The sequence below is a fragment of the Danio rerio genome, chromosome 4 (assembly GCF_052040795.2).
Source record: "Danio rerio strain M-AB ecotype USA chromosome 4, GRCz13ab, whole genome shotgun sequence".
NCBI lineage: Eukaryota > Metazoa > Chordata > Actinopteri > Cypriniformes > Danionidae > Danio > Danio rerio.
Window position 1 is genome coordinate 6,723,507 of NC_141024.2, and position 18,374 is coordinate 6,741,880.

At 35.0% G+C, this 18,374-nt stretch overlaps 1 protein-coding gene across 5 annotated transcripts in view; it reads right to left on the reverse strand.

Annotated features, from left to right (window-relative positions):
• The window catches only part of mdfic (MyoD family inhibitor domain containing), a 257,224-nt gene that overhangs the window by 139,132 nt on the left and 99,718 nt on the right, over window positions 1–18,374 (reverse strand). For 2 of the 5 annotated variants that reach the window (XM_087245593.2, XM_087245597.2), the window contains exons 5-6: window positions 2,361–2,518; window positions 648–668 (exon numbers count right to left, since the gene is read on the reverse strand). In XM_087245593.2, the coding sequence (XP_087101719.1) occupies window positions 2,445–2,518 (74 nt within the window). In that variant the 3' untranslated portion in view covers window positions 648–668; window positions 2,361–2,444. Of the gene's footprint in view, window positions 1–647; window positions 669–2,343; window positions 2,519–18,374 lie in introns of all 5 variants that reach the window. The other 3 variants (XM_088649597.1, XM_088649596.1, XM_087245598.2) reach the window with 2 other exon arrangements.

Here is an 18,374-nt window from a genome sequence, read left to right on the forward strand (position 1 = left end):
AAGTACATTTTCAAGTATGTTTGAGGGGTTTGGAGTGAGTTTTGTGTTTATTAACGTAATGCTGGTGAAGCTTCTGCTGTGAATGAGTTATACTGTGCACTGTAAAGAATATCTGCTAATTAACAGTTCAGCAAGTGTTTTCTGTTCATTTGGGGCTGTGAATAGCCTCACAGTACGGGATGTTGATCTCTTTGTCCACTTTTGAAGTTGAAATCTCAATTCTAGAGTTTTACAAAGTGATACGTATTCACATTTTAGTCATTTTAGAAATAATATAATGTTTAGGAAATCATATATAGAGAAACAAGTCTGTGAAATAAAAGTAAATGTACTGGTAGTTTATTACAAGACTTTTGTAGTGTAATATGCAACACCAACCCAGATGATATATCACGGAAAACATTATAAATGTTAATAAAAGTCACTTTTTCAAACTTTCCAATGTTAAAAGTTGTTGGAGGAAAAATCATGTTCCCATAATGCGATTTAAAAGCATAAATAAATGAGAAAAAAGGAACGTGAATCACAACATGATTTTCTTTTTTTTCCAGTGTGATTTACTTACTATATAAATAAAAATAAGGCTACTGTATGTTCGTCAGTTGTTTTGCTACATAAATATTACAAATAAGTGAATGTTTACTCACCCTGATGTTGTCTTTGTTAGTCTGTGGAACACAAAAGAGAATGTTTAGAATGCAGTTGCAGAAATCACCAATAGAATACAATAGAAGAGTATTGTTAAAACAATCTGAAGAAAGTTTACTGACATGCCAAGTCTTCGCATTTTTGTAAGAGAGGGTTAAAACAATTATTTAAAATAATAAATTGTTATAATACTGCACTTGAAAATTTGCCAAATTACCAGAAAGCTTAAAAATTGTATCAAATCATTGAATGAAACAATATGAAACTTAAAACATACTCTGTATGGCTTGGCTGTCAAACATGTATAAATGAATTGCGTTTGGAGTCTATTTACATCATACCTGAAACAAACAACTACAACAAAATTGATACAAAAATAAATGAGATCTCAATAGGAGATTTTGGGCAAAAATGCACATACTTTTTAGAATAGTGTTCATAAGAAGCTATTGAGTGACTGCAGAATATAGAGTACAAGTTAAACGGGGCACTTTTATTATACAGTACATGCCCACTTAAAATGCATAAGTAAAAAATATTAAATGTTTTTTGTTTGTTTGTCTCAAACATTACTTTATTAATCACAAACACACTGTATGATTACATTTGTATGTTCATGTTTTAGGCGACGCAGTGGCGCTGTAGGTAGGGCTGTCGCCTCACAGCAAGAAGGTTGCTGGGTCGAGCCTCGGCTCAGTTGGCGTTTTTGTGTAGAGTTTGCATGTTCTCCCTGCATTCGCGTGGGTTTCCTCCGGGTGCTCCGGTTTCCCAGTCCAAAGACATACGCTACAGGTGAATTGGGTAAGCTAAATTGTCCATAGCGTATGAGTGTGTGTGTAGATGTTTCCAAGAGATGGGTTGCGGCTAGTAGGGCATCCGCTGCGTAAAAACGTGCTGGATAAGTTGGCGGTTCATTCCTCTGTGGCGACCCCAGAATAATAAAAGGAGCAAGCCGACAAGAAAATGAATGAAGTTAACTTTTAAAGAAAAAAAGAAGGATTTTAGCCAAAAAATGAGATACAATTTAGGATATTGTTCACAAAACCTACTTATTTCATAATACATATAAGTCATATGGGCCCTTTTTTATTATACAATAAATACACACATGAAAAAAGTGGTCGTTTTATGTAAAAACTTCATTCATAATTATCATTATTTGTTGAACCATCAATAAAACATCATAAACAGCCATATATTCACATTTAATATGTTTCTACTGTGTTTATAACAATATTAAGTGTATGCTTATAACATTATTTAATTTAGGTAAAACAATTATTAAAACTCAGATTAGTTTCTTTTACAGAATTAACAACAACTTAAAAGTTGAAATAACCCTTGCACAATTACTCATATTGTTTCACAATATATAGTGTACAAGCCACTTTTACACACTGTAAAAAATGATGGGCTTCACACACAATCAATTTGTGTTTGGACAACATGAAGGAATTCAATTAATTATAGTTAGGAGTTAATTAAAGTTACAAATTGCAGTGGATTGAGCATAAAGTAACAATGTCATCTACAAAAAATCTAAAGAATTGTGTTAGTTTGAACATATTTTTGAGTGCATATCTAACAAGACATAAAGCAGCAAACAATGACAGACCTTGCATTAGTGTTGTTGTCAAGTAACCCTTATTTTATATTGCTGTTTAGACACACAGTACTGTACTATTACAAAAACACGTTCATTTGAGCCATACCGTTGAAATAACCCAGCACTGTTCATGTGGTGAAATGAAGTTTCCAGCGCTGTAGACTCTCTGAACAATCCCAGCTGTCGACTGTCACCCAACTCTCAGGTAATTTGGAGCTGAGGTCATTTTAACCTCTGAACACACACAGGTTACAGCTGAAGACTCTGGAAAAGCAATGATGGGAAGGGCAGTAAATACCAGTGGCCGTGAGGAACAGGGTTATTTTCCTCTGACTGGAATGAAACTGACATCATTCCAAAACAAAGAATGAGAACACAGTAATAAAAGACACGGCTTGTGGCCGTTCATTCAGTAAGCTGAGCATTTCTACTGTTTTAGAAATGTTACTGAATCCAATTTCATTAAAGTACAAGTCTGTTGAATTTAGCGCTCAGGTTTATTCAATGATTGACAACTGTATTAAGTAATTGATTATAAAATGAGATTACAGAAGTGCCTGCGTTTGATTATCCGTATTGTATTATTGTGCAGCTAGTGAGTTTACTCTAAATAATAAAAGAAGAAAGTAATTATCTCAAAACAATTTCACACTAGTCTCGTTAACACATGTAAATTACTGCAATTATATTTTCATAATGTTCATCCTGCAATGTTGTCTTCCTGTTTTATCCCTTTCGGAAAGCGTAATTGTTATTATTTCCCCCTGTTGTTTGTCTGTTTACCGCTGATCTGTGCTTATTACAGGGATCGGTTGGCGGGTTGTTTACTTTGAATTAAAAGGAAATTAGAGAAAAGCTTCGTTTATTAATTTGATAAACTCACATGTCAATTTGCCTCCTTCACTGTGTGTGTAATGCATACATGAAAGACTTAACAGGAAAGCATTCAAAATAATAACAGAAATGATCTAGATTACTCTGTTTATAAGCTTATATTTGGTTCTTGATATTGTGTTTCACATCTTCAAGCATCAAGCAGTATTTGCTGTGGGTGGCAACACCCCGTTTTAGCATCACTGAGCGACTGAGAGAGAAATTCAAGGGTGCAAAGCATGCTGGGAAGCCAAGAAGGTGTTTAAGGATCGCATTTAGCTCTAATATAACAAATAGGAATGCACCAGATTTTCGCGTGACAAACATTTTTGGATAGCCAAGTTTAAACTTCAGTGCATCCATACAGTACGTAGAGGTAATTACTACTGATGCATGCCAAATTTGTTTCAATTCTCTTTTAATTTGCTTATAGTTTTCCTGTATTAACTCTTAGCCGGCATCAGGATGTGGACTGGGTGCAGTTTTACGAATAGATCACACCAAAAAGAGCATGTGTAATCATGACAAACTATAGTACATCATTATAAAGCTACAACTATCAAGCCCCGATTGTAGCTACATTAGTTGTTTTTTTAATGGAAAGCTTATAAAGAATGTATTCGCTAGATTTGTATATTGAGTGCCATTTACTTTTCAAGGCTATATTCAAAATATAATGACTTCCATGCATTTTTACCCTAATCTATAAAATACAGCCTAATATGTCAGCTTGTTACCATTGTTTGTTTATATTTGATCACTATCCTTAAAATGACTAAGTCTATCCATTTGTCATCAAGAAGTTATTTAATTTTCATTCATTCAAGTACTTTTCGGCTTAGTTCCTTTATTAATCTGGGGTAGCCACAGCGGAATGAACCGCTAACTTATTCAGCATATGTTTTACGCAGCGGATGTCCTTCCAGCTGCAACCCATCCCTGGGAAACACCCATACACACTCATTCACACACATACTGAACACTGCGGACAGTTTAGCTTACCCAATTTACCTACAGTGCATGTGTGTGGACTGTGGAGCACCCGGAGGAACCTCATGCAAGTTATTTAATATTTAAAACGGTATTACAATTTACACTGTAAAAAGCGATTAGTTGACTTTGTTTAAAAAAGTGAGTAAAATTAGTAAAATTAGCCGTTTTTAAAATTAGGCAAAGTCCACTAAAAACTTTCAATTTACAATGGGTTTATTTTTTAGGAACAGTCAACGTGGTACATTTAAAGCAATGGGCTTACTCACTTTAGGCAAGTAATAACTAATCATATTACTTTTACACTTTAAAAAGCGATTAGTTACTTTACTATAAAACTCAACTTGGAACTTTTAAATTGGCTGAAAAACTGACTTTGGCTGTGTTTTGATCACCAGCGATCTTGCGGCTACACACACACACACACACACACACACACACACACACACACACACACACACACACACACATCTGGGCTGAGTCTTGTTTATCTGTCCAATTAAGATTACGACATGTTTTCCTTGCCTTGTCTTGCAATGTTTTTGACCCTATAGCCTTGTTTGTTTGTTTGTTTGTTTACGTTGCCTGCTGTCTGCCTGTATTGGATGTTCGCCTGTTATTCGACCACGACTCTGAATTCCTTGTGTACATCTGTTTGCTTCCGTGTTGACCATTGCTTGCCTGACCATCTCTTGTTAATAAACCTGCATTCGCACTTCCTTTGTAAGCATCTCGTGGTGACAGGCTGCTTGTTCAAACTGATTTAAAATGAGTTGAGACAACACAGTTTTTAAGGTTTATTGTGGACAAATTAATTGTTTTATGTTCAATCCACCTAAAATTGTAAAACATTTAGGTTAACAATCGATTTGAAAGAATTGAGTAAAACCCAGCTATTTTTATAGGGTACAGGTAACCATTTTAAATGAGTACATCTAATTCATTCATTCATTTTCTTTTTGGCTTAGTTCCTTCATTAATCAGGGGTCACCACAGCTAAATGAACCACCAACTTATCCAGCATATGTTTTTTACGCAGCGGATGCTCTTCCAGCTGCAACCCAATACGGGAAAACACCCATACACCCTCATTCACACACATATACTAGGGCCAATTTAGCTTATTCAATTCACCTACAGCGCATGTCTTTGGACTGTGGTGGAAACCGGAGCACTTGGAGGAAACCCTCGCAAACACAGGGAGAACATGCAAACTCCACACAGAAATCCCAACTAACTAGGGCTCGAACCAGTGACCTTCTTGCTGTGAGGCGATCGTGCTACCCACTTCACCACCCTGACGTCCGCAGTTCATTTACTTAAAGTTAGTAAATCTGTTGCCTTAAAATTATTAAGTCAGCTAATTGCTTTGTTACAGTATATGGTAAATATTTAAGTATGGTTAATAATTAAATATCATAAAGTTTTCAATTTTTATATGTATACGTTACTTTTAAAGAAAATGAAGCATTTTTTATTCACATTTTGACTTTATTTGGACAAAAATGTTTTTTGTAAAACCTTTAGGTAGACATTTTAATATGTTTAAAGTATATAAAATCATGTTTGATCATTTAATTTGATGCCAAGACCAAAATGGACCCTCTCATCTTTGAACAATGATTAATAAAGATGCATGTAGACAGTACTGTATATTTACTAATAGATTCCATCAGCATAATTATATTTTCCTAAATAATGAAGGTGCATATTCGCCAAAACAGCAACAATGAATCCAAAATCCAAATTAATTTAGAGCAAAAATGCGCAACATTAGTATACTTGAATGCCGGCTTCAAAGCCGAAGGCACCGAGAGACTCCAAACAGCATCAGAGCTGCTGCGGCTGAAGTACTTTAACCGTCTTTCTCCTCAGTACTTTCACTGGTCAAAGAGAATGCAAATGACATGTCAGTCAAATCACCTCAGAGGCAACGGCTGCGTTTGGAGCCTGTTTAAAAGGCCAGACACATAACTATGGTTTACAACACTGTATGAGTAGGCAGAGAGAGAGAGACAAAAAACACACTGCCGATATTTTTTTGAAGCCGGCAGACGCTCCGCATGGGGATTGCGAGCGCTCATCATGTTGTTTAGAGTGCATTAGCAGGCAGCGCTTCAGCCTCCTTTTTGCTCTAGTTTTCTTGTTGTCGGGGTGGAGTGTCCTGAGGCGATAACAGGAGCTTTCCCTCCCTCTCTTTTTCGATTCGCCGATACGCAGGGGCCTAATTTTCCATCAGCAAAGCATGAAATCGGCAGAGAATGCCACACAACAAGAGGCGCTTTGACGTTGTTTTGTGAGTTTTGGCCAGTAAATAAAGTTGAACGTGAGTGAGTGGAAAGCCAAGTGGACGTGTCTGTTGTTGGGTCTGTCTGGTGTGTAAAAGAAATATTACAACTGATGATGGCCCTTATCAAGAGATGGGACAGGGTTTATTTAGATTTATTAAGAGATTTGACTAACCCTAAGTTGGGCTACAAGATGAAGTGATTGACTCCATGCTATCGTTGTCTTGATATTCAGATTTTTTTCAACTGATGGACGATGAAGATGGAGAGAGGACTAAAATAACAAAGACGGTCACACTTAGTCCATCAGTTCTCAACCACGTTCCTGGAAGACCACCAACACTCCATGTTTTGGATGTCTCCTTTGTCACACCTGTTACAGGTCTTTCAGTCTCTGCTAATGAGCTAATGATCTGAATCAGGTGTTCTTGATTAATGTGACATGGAAATGTGCAGAACTGGTGGGCCTCCAGGAATGTGGTAGAGAAACACTGCATTAGTCGTTGCTTGTCAATGTATTTATTAACATTGAGTATGAAGACTCTTGTAAAGCATTTATTAATCATTGTTCAACAATAACTAATGCATTATTAAAATCCAAACGGCTTGTTAACATTAGTGAATGCACAATAGCTACGTTTCCATCCACCTACTTTATGTGCCTTTAGGATATGCGCATAAAAACCAGTTGATGGAAACGCCAAGACATGCACAAACTTTGAAAATGCACATAAAAAATTATGCGCATAACTGAGTAGGATAAACTTTTTATTTGATTAGAAAAGGTGCACAAACTAAAAAATACGCATTTTTGGATGGAAACATAGCTAATGAGTTAACATGAAGTAAAGTTATTTAACCCAAATAACATTAGCCAAAGTTACCAAAGTTGAATAAATACCATAATAATTGTATTACTGAGAGTTTGTTCATGTACAGTAAGTAAACCAGAAAGTTATCTAACATTAACCAATGTACTTTAAAGTTTATTATTATTTATAATAAATTCAGGGAGGCAGTAATAGTGATTTTTATAGCGGTTTACATCTAATAAAAATTCTACAAAGAGTGATATAAATAATTCTATAATAATAATATAAAGAATCCTTTCTATTTTCATACATTTTAAAATTAATTTGCAGTCGTTACTTCAGTCTTCAGTGTAATATGATTCTTAAGACATCTTTTTATTACTGAATACTGATTTTGGTGCTTAAAAAAAAAAAAAATATATATATATATATATATAAATATATATATATATATATATATATATATATATATATATATATATATATATATATATATATATATATATATATATATATATATAAAAGATTCTTATGAAAAAGATTACAAAACAAATATTTTAAACATCTTTACTATCACTATTTATAAATTTAAGGCATCCAAACTCACCGAAAGCAATCATTTATGACTGACACCAAACCACCTTTTATTTGTAGTATAATAATCAGAATCAGAATCAGTTTTTTTGCCAAGTGTACTTTAAATACACAAGGAATTTGTTTTGCCTACAGAGGCTTCCAGTGAACATAAAGTGACAAGTGACAACACGAAAATAAATATGAGAAAAGACAACAAACATTAAACAGAGTTGCAATTAGACAAAAGAACTCTGCATGATAAATTGTTTGTACATATTTGTTATAAATATACAAGTTATAAGGTGCTCTGTACAAAAGCGTATGAGAAAGTATATACTGTGCGTATGAAAGGTAAAGTATATATTGTGAAAAGAGTTAATTGCAAATTAGTAATTAATTTTTTTTAAAGTAATTTAGTTATTTGAGCCACTTTAATCAAAAATAGCCACTGGAAATCACAAGGGGAATGAATTGTGACAAAATACAATAATGCAATTGTAGTATCACATAATTCTGCATGAATAAATAAATAAATAAATAAATAAATAAATAAATAAATAAATAAATAAATAAATAAACAAATAAACTAATTAATTAATCAACGAATGTATTTATCAACAAACAAATCAATCAATAAACAAACAATAAATAAATAAATAAATAAACAAATCAATAAATCAACAAATAAAAGAATAAATAAATAAATAAATAAATAAATAAATAAATAAATAAATAAATAAATAAATAAACAAACAAATAAATAAATAAATAAATAATATAAATAAAAAATAATTCACTCATTCATTCATTCATTAAATTACAAAAGACTAAATAAATTAACTAAATAAACACCTTGGGGAGAACCTTAATATCTCCTCAATGTATCTTCAACTCTCTCGGTAGCAACTGACTTCCATAATACAGAAAATTATAAATGGAAGTGAATGGCTACCTGCTCCGATCACTGTTGAAAAATCTATATTAATCACCAGAAGAAAGAAATGACAGAGCTTTTATTTTAGTTAAACTGTCCCTTGAAGTTGTCAAGTTACTCAGAATGAAAAAATCAAGAAGGAAACTTTTGAAGAACAAATGCAAGTCAAACTTCAGTCCAGACTCTAACTCTCCTGCCGTCCCCAAAACATCCTCCTTCACCAGAGGACTTACTCCAGCAAACACACACCCTGAGAGAGCTAAAACACAAGAACGACTCTCCTCTGTAGTGATTGACACACACAAAAAAAACATGCAAAATAGATAACAAGAACACAAAAAAGCAGGCGCATAACAACCAGAGCTCAGTTACGATGGTTTTCCCTCTCAATAATGAATCGCCATCAGCGTAACATCAACATGCATGGAAGAGGAAAATAAGCTTGGCTCTCTCTGAGAACAAAACTTCTATATTTAATCTGTGCGCAGAGAGCGTCTTGTGTGCGGAGTACAAAAAAAATAAAATAAAATAACAAAATGGATCACAAGTTCTGTAGCATGCAAATTGCATCCCGGATACACTCTGAGCTTAGCTGGCCTAGGGTGATTGACAGGAGTTTTTTTTTTTCTGTTAAAAACTGCAGATTATAAATATTTATAATTGGGTTGATATCAGCGCCACTGAGTTGCCAACTGCATCTATTGAAATAAAGAAGGCAAGGAGACAGCGCTGTAAATCTTACAGCACAATATGGCATGCAGATGGCATGGCACGCTGATAAATAAGCCTAGCTTTTGAGCGCTGCCACTATTTTTTTTATTTTTTTTTTACCGTGAGTTAATGAGTGGAGCTATTTCAGTTTGGAGCTGTCAGCGCTGACGTGCGGTGCGGTCCTCTGCGGACTGCGCACGGCTCCTTGGGTTCAGGGTGAAGTCAACGGGAGCTCTCCGGTTCTGCCGTAATGGGAGGTGACAGTAAAACGAAGGGGGGAGAAGATGACGGGAAACAAAAAATAATAATAAATTTGGAACCGGATATCCAAGAACCTGATCCAGAACCTAGGAACGTCACACCATGTCCGTTTTTGCATGCCTGTCGTGCACGTTTTACCCCTAGACTGCATCTGTCTTACATAAGATCTATGCTATATTGGCTGACAGGGGCGACTCCCTCGTTTTCCCGCTGTACAACCTCCACGGAACCATCCAACATCAACATCCCCTCTCCAAATAGGAGCTCTGAGCCTCCTCTGGTCCTCGGAGTATTGCGGCCGAGTAAATCTCAACACACTGGGCACTATTCTTCTAGAAAGGGCTTCAGGGTGAGGAATTTGGACACAGCCACAATGGCTTCATTATTCTTCTGTTGCCTGGCCCGCTGAGAGTCTAAAACAGCTCTCTCCGGACTGCTGTCAGCCTTCCCCGACTGCCCCGACAGACACAGAGCCAACGGGAGAGAGAAAAGGGAGGAAAAGAGAGCGAGCAGACTGATATGACGGCATTTTTTCTTTCTTTCTGAGAGACAAACAGTTTGTCTTGAAGAAAAAAAAAAAAAAAGTGGGAATCAAACTGAGAAAGTCTTAGCAGAAGACCAGTGCTTGACAACTAGGTCACCTAAAGGTTCGCGGTCACAGCTCTGCTTAGTGTTTTCCATTAATAAATCTGCAAAATATTAAAGCGCGGACTGAAAAACTACAGTCTTGGACTTTCTTGGTGCAATGGGAATTGCTTCGGTTGAGGAGCTACGGTTGTGATTTCAGTGATGTGTTCTTGTGTGGCCTGGGCTGTAGTATTGAACTTGAATCTACTGAAGCTCGCCGAATCTGAAATAGCCGCCTGTCTTTGATTGCTTTGCAGCGTGTGAGCTCCTTCGGTTTGGGATCAAACGTGAAACACCAGGTTAGGCCACAAACTGGCACCGTATAAAATAGTCCAAGCCAGAGTGTCTGGTGGAAACCGTGATGGCAGTGGAGATGGATAGTGATTTACAGACATATAACTGTGTGTGTAGATGAATATACAGAGTTAGTATACTTTCCGAAGCACAGAATAAAGAAGTTGGTCACACTTTATTTTTAGGCTAAATTCTCACACTGTAAAACCAAACAGTCAACTTTATCAAATGAAATGAGTGTAGTTAACTCAAAACTTTCTGGTTAATTATTAATAGTTAAGGTTAATCATACTCATTTGAAAAGAGTTTTGAACTCAGTGTTGAAGGTAATGAGATAAATAAATACATCACTACTTTACCTTAAATGGAGTAATTCACAGTACTCATATGGATTAGTCTTTTAACTCCAATGCTTTGTAGCAATCGGTTTCCTCAAACCGTTTGAGTTGCCTTAACTTATTGGCATTTACAATACTCAGTTGGCTTGAATTCTCCTCATTTATTGGGTTTTCTGTGCTCAATTTGCTTCGTTTACTCAAACGAAGTAAGTTCACAGTACTCATTAGGATTCGTTTTTGGACCTAAATGGTTTGTTGCAATCAGTTTCCTCAAATGGTTTGACTTACCTTAACTTGGGTTTTACAGTGTAGTATGTACAAACCATTTACTAACACTTTTAATTAGCTGTTGTTTAGTAGTTGGTAAGGTAGTAGTTAATTTAGGGGTTCAGAATAAAACCATGCTTTATAAGCATTAATAAACAATCAATATCTTATTCATGGGCAGGTAATAAGTAGGCTCACATGGAATCTTCGCACACAGGAATCTGCAGATTTCCACAGATCTTTAGTCCACCATTGAGGGCATGTATTTACTTGAGTAAATGTGTGAGAATTTATATTTACTCAGTTTTTAAATTTCACTAATATTATTGTGATATATAATAAAATAATCATATGCTTTAGTCACAATGCAGTTTATAAAGTAGTATGTTTGTCTTTTAGTAGATATATGAGAGACTTCTGTTGTTTAGCAAATCAATCTGATTAAATTTGCATTGCGAACAATAAATAAAAGTTACAAATGTTTTATTTCATATATTATGTTTTTAGTTAAACTTCTAAAATCATTCTGTATAAAACAGCAGATCTTTTACAACATTCCCCACAGAAATAGCAAAAAAAATGTTGCAGATTCTGTCAGGCCCTAGTAATATACCAGTAGTTGTTTCGCGATCTCCAGAAACGTCCACGGGACTACGTTTTCAGAATGAGCCTGGGTTGGAAAGTTTATGTTTATCATCAAACGAGTAAAACTTTGAAGCCAAAGTGTGTGCATAAGTCAGTTAAAGGTGGAGGTGAGGTGTCATGGTTTGCTTTATTGGAATTATTTAATCTTCTCTTGCTCTTTCTCTCGGCTGTGTGCACACATTTGATGACAGCTCTAGAAAGCGAAAGGGAAAGCAAAAATAAATCCCGAACATTTTAGGAGATTTAGAAACCTAGACTGGATGCATTGTTAAGTCTATCTTGGGTGGACAGAAAGAAAAAGTGTAAAAGGATGATAATAATAATAGTAAAAAATATATAAATAAATATAGATATATCACTAAATATACTTGGGTGGCCGTTAATTAGTAAAGTTTACCCAAGCCTACCCAAGTAAAGTCAATGTGTGATAGGCACTGCATAACCATAGCACAACGTATGCATTTACAAATTAAAATGCACTGGTGTAAATGACACCTAAAATACAAGATTGCTTGGTCTGGTAAACCTACTAATCTTGCTTTGTAAATAATCCAACAGTGTTGAGAACAGGCATCTACGCCTTCTAGAAAAAGTAAAACACGCTGTTCACTTTGAGCTATCAGTATTTAGCTCTACTACCAAATCGCAAACAAACAAAAACGAACACAAATTCCCCCTCGTCTTCTCATTCTATGCTGCATTAAATCCCGCAGGATGCCTGAATTTAAAGCAAGCATGAAATCTAAACCCTTCAAGGAGATTAAATTCAGAATCAAGCAGCCCATGTAAATGCTGTGACAACAGGGGGGCTCCGTGCAATTAGCATGCAGGCTACTGTTAGCGCAATTAGGCGAGCCAGACAGCATAAGCTGGGGGCCGAGAATGTTACGGAAGGGTTCGCATTTCCATAAGCAAGCGAAAGAAATAAACATTCGTTTCTTAACTTAGGATACTTCATACGCAGAAAATAAAAGCTTCACTGTTGCTATGAGGATATTTGTCTGTAAACAAGCCCAGAGCACAGAGACGTTTGGGAGAAAGAGCCATTTAGATGAACCTCTCAGGTGGATCCATTAAAGTGGCACGAGGAACACAATGGAAAAACCACCTAGAGGAATGAAATGTTCTCATTTGAGCGTATATTACGTAAACAAGCATGACAGGCGAATTCAAAGAGTGTCCCGCTGGAAATGCATGCAAACACTTTAAACTTAAGCAAGAGGTAAAATGAGCATCAGTAAACAAAAGCCTGAATCCGCTGGGAAAACAGAGCATGAAATCATTTAGAGCATTTGAAGTACTAACAGAAAATCATCATTTACTCGCCCTCATGCCATTATAAACATGCACAAGTTACTTTCTTCTGTGGAAAACAAAAGATTAGTGTGTTCAGGCGTCTTTCCTGTCAACCTCCAAAAATTGACAAACACTTTTTTAGTAAAGATGAGAAGGCTTCTTCAAGTATAAACTAGATAGAAGTTGTTGTTTAGAATGGGCTCTGTTCAACTAAAGATGACACGCACTTAAATGTCATTGAGTGTTATATAAAAACAAAACAACCCAATGTTTATTTATAAAGCACATTTAAAAACCACCAAAGTTGACCAAAGAGCTGTACACATGAGTACTAAACACAGAGGAGGAAGCAGAATATAAAAGAAACATTTAACAAATGACAGCAATAAACAAGTGATGAAGGAGTATTAAAAGCGAGAGAAAATAGACAGGTCTTTAAAACGGACTTAAACGCAGAAATGGAGGGGGGAGGTTTAATGTGAATTGGTAAAGTGTTACAGAGTGTTGATCCCCTTTTTAAGTTTTTAAGGCATGTTGTATCATAAGATCTCAATGATCGAGAGGGGGTATACGGAGAGAGCAAGTCTGTAAAGATACTGAAGAGCAAGATTATCGATGGCTTTGTAAACAAGTAATAACATTTTAAAATCAATTCTGTATTTAATGAGTAACCTGTGAACAATTATGGTAATATTTACAATGAGACACATTTAATAATACTATAAAAATAAAATGTATTATGGTATATTGCAGTATTTTAGTATATTTGGTATATTGCAGTATATTGTAGTATTAATCTGGGGTCACCACAGCGAAATGAACCACCAAATTATCCAGCATATGTTTTACGCAGTGGATGCCCTTCCAGCTGCAACCCATCACTGGGAAACACTCATTCACACACATACACTACGGCCAATTTAGCGTACCCGATTCCCCTATACCATGTCTTTAAACTGGTGGGGGAAACCGGAGCACCCGACGGAAACCCACACAAACACAGGGAGCGTGTAAACTCCACACAGAAACACCCGAAGATCTAAAAAAAAAAAACGTACACAGCCGCCTCTGGTGGATTTGCGAAAGAAAAAAACTGCAAAGTAAATCTAGCTCCAGGGACATATTTGGTGCTCTCCAGAATTGTAAACAGGGGTACATAATCAGAATGAGGCTGGGTTGAAATAAAGAAAACTGAAACTGAACAGAAACTTGTCAGCAATAACTTTTGTAAATAATTTAAAGTCTAATTGGTCACACTTAATTTAATCACCACTTAATCTAACCCTGACATTTAGCTTAGTAAACTCCTAATTTGCTTATTAATTGTTATTAAAGTACAGTATTGGTTCTGTATTAGGGCAGGGGTTTCCAAATCTTTTAACCTGCGACCCCCAAAATAACAATTCCAGTGACTCCCGAGCCTAACTATCCTCGGAGTTGGTTATAAACATACAAACATTGCCCACAACTTAAAATACAGTGAAAAACATATTCAAAATTAAAAACTCAACAAAATAAGCTGGCAAAAGTAGTGACACTTTAAATTCCACTGACCTAACACGAACTCTAGAAAGAGCGGGACATTTATGTCTCATCCAACTGCACGCAGCCAACGAGACATCCCATCATCCTGCATGGGTCAAAACTCTTGCCTCCTATTTGTTATCACATTCATGCATCTTTCCAGGGTGTTTACGTGTCATATTGATGTGGACAGCTGCCACGAGCGATAGTTCCAGCGCGATGTGCCATTGCCAGACTGCTGATTTTGGAGAGCCCTGTGATCTCCCATTGGGTTGAGTGTCTTTAGCCCAAGGGCTTAAACTCATCTCACACTCCCAAAGCCCGACTCTGGACACATGACTACCTGTCAGGGGAAAGGCAATTGGGCTGCTCGACTGCAGCTGGGGTCCGGCACACACACACACACACAGACACACAGAGTCATTTAATGGAGCATGCCAAGGTGATGGCAGACTTTTCCTGCATGTCGAACCCTTGCTGCTCATTTCTCTCCGCAGTCAGTCAGTCTGGTGGCTCTTATTTGACATCTATTATAATGTGGTATGGAGTCCATAGCGCTTTCTGCATGGCGAGACTGGGAAATCAAAGAGTGTGGTGAACATTAGCTTTACCTACATGGACTTCTGTTGGAGTGGATGCTATATTTGATTCGACAAATGAAAATGAGGGTTGTGCCGTGCGTTTAATATGTCATAGTGATGAGCCAAAAAACACTGAAGGAGTCTGCTGCAAATTTCCAGTGGTAGTCAAAAAGTTTGGGGAAAGAAAAGGTTGTGGAAATTAAACAAGACCTAAGGGCTTGACGGTGATGCATTAAAACAACATTGCTTTAATTTATAGACCATTTCAATCTAGTAATGTCACTGGCACATGAACATTTCATAACTAATAAGAGGCAATTCAATCATAACTTAATGTTAAAACTGCTGTCATAACATTATTTATCATTATGTGGCTCTTTTTGGATATTCGGTAGCTATATAAAAAAAAAAAAAGTAAAACAGGAAATACGTTGGGCCCATTGTTTTTGTTTACATCCCTCAAAATGGTCTTTAAATTGAATTCGATTGCTAAAAATACGATCATACGATCAATCAACGAATAGTGTGTTTAATACAGTATTTACTCATTTTTAAATGACAGCTTATGAAAATCGAGTTGTTCATTGATAGTTCATGTTAACTTAGTTCATTAAAAACCATTAATAATAATAATGCATTAGTAAATAACTAATATTATTGAATGAAACCTTATTGTAAAGTGTGACCAAACAAAATAACATTATACATATTATACATATATATATATATATATATATATATATATATATATATATATATATATATATATATATATATATATATGTGTGTGTGTGTAACTTGTTTTATCTTCTATATTTAGTATGGTAGTGGCACGTAAAGTATGTTGTTAAATAAGTGTATATGTGTATAAAAAGTGTATAACAAGTAGTGATGCTTGTTTCGTAATTACTATCATCAGGTGTTTATGAGATTGCCTGAGGAAACTGTTTATTTGTGCATGTATACAGGTAAAGTCAGAATTATTAGCCCCCCGAAATTAGACCCCCAGTTTATTTTTCCCCATTTTCTGTTTAACGGAGAGCAGATTTTTTCAACACATTTCTAAACATAATGGTTTTAATAACTCATTTTTAATACCTGATTTATTTTATCTTTGCTATGATGATAGTAAATAATATTTGACTAGATATTTTTCAAGACACTTCTATACAGCTTAAAGTGACATTTAAAGGCTAAATTAGGTTAATTAGGCAGGTAAGGGTAATTAGTTATTGGATAACTATGCTTTGTTCTGTAGACTATTAAAACAATACCTTAAATGCGGCTAATAATATTGACCTTAAAATGGCTTTTAAAAGATTAAAAACTGCTTTTATTTTAGCCGAAATAAAACAAAATGAAAAAATATTATCAGATATTTTGTGAAAATTTCCTTGCTCTGTTAACATCATTTGGAAAAAAGAAAAAAAAAGAAAATAAATTTCAAAGAGGGTTTAATAATAATGATTTTTATAAAACTGTTATATGTATGTAACCTGTGCCTATATAGCTATTAAAAAAGATTTCTTAATACAAATAATATTAACATTTATTTATATGTGCATGAAATGTATACGTGTAACAGTCTGTGCTTATACCTCATTAAAAAAAAAAAACACTCTATAAAAACGATAAAAATAGTATATTACATGCCTTGTTTATTTATTTCCTAATATATATTAACATTTATTTATTTGTGCATATATGTATACATGCATGCAACAGTCTGTGAATATACCTAATTTACAAAAAAACACTAAAAACAGTATATTACATGCCTTGTTTATTTATTTCTTAACATATATTGACATTTATTTATTTGTACATATTTGTATACATGCATGCAACAGTCTGTGAATATACCTAATTTAGAAAAAAACAGCAAAAAAACTATAAAAATAGTATATTACATGCCTTGTTTATTTATTCCTAATATATATTAACAAATAAAAAAAACACGCAAAAATATATATATATTACACGTCTTATTTATTAATTTCTTAACATATATTTATTTATTTGTGCATATATGTATACATGCATGTAACAGTCTGTGGTTATACCTAATTTAAAAAAACTATAAAAACTAAATTCAACTGATTTGTATAACTGAGCTTTTTCAAATCAAAATATACATATAAAATACATAGATAATGTATTGCACAACATTCAGTGAAGAAAAAAAGAAGAAAACTGCCTTCAAGTCAGAGATTCGCTCACAGAAAGAGGAACAGCGCAGAATTTCTTTCCTGCTGCACGTGGTTTGCTCTTCCCTTTCAGACTTCCTCAAGAATAAAAAACAAGACTTAAGTTGACCCGAGTGACCACAAAACACAATATTCACCCTTGAAACAGCAAAATTTCAAGCCTCTACCTAAATGACTGCTTCTTTTAATTAGTTATGCTTCAACAATGGTATCAGATGTATTATAATAACACTTTAACCAAAGTAGTGCACATATTAAACTTATTCTTTTTTTTTTTTTTCAACAAGAGCAATGCTATTTTGAGGTAAAACTGGATAACATATGCTCCATGACTCATGCGACTCATAATCATGTTTTTCTTGGCAGTTATTCTAGGATACTCAAACACACTGATCACAATAGGAAAAAAAATACAGGAAGCTCTGGAATGAGTCCAATTTGCACATGTGGAAATCAGCGAATCACAGAGCGGCTCTATAGAGTCACTGACCTTTTAAAGACACACTTCTGATCACCTATCACACAGAGATTTCATGCAGAATGTGTCCTGAAGAGCGGTGTGATGCTATTGTTCTCAGGTTGTGCTGGATTGACAGAGATGGGACAGTAAAGGGTGTATAATAGAGCTTCACTTAAGAGCAAGTGATGGTAAAGAGATGATTATTGGAGGGTGAAGAGTCTATAACAGCACAGATGAGAGACACCGCTGCTGCTGGAGGAGACGCAGCACGAAAAAGAGATACTTCAGAATAATGGTTAGCAATACACCACATTTTAAAACAGATATAGTTTTTTTTTTTAGAAACAAAGTGTTTACCTTTAAATAACAACAAAACATAAATTATATAAAAAATAACTAATATATCCATCCATCCATCCCTCCATCTATCTAGTGA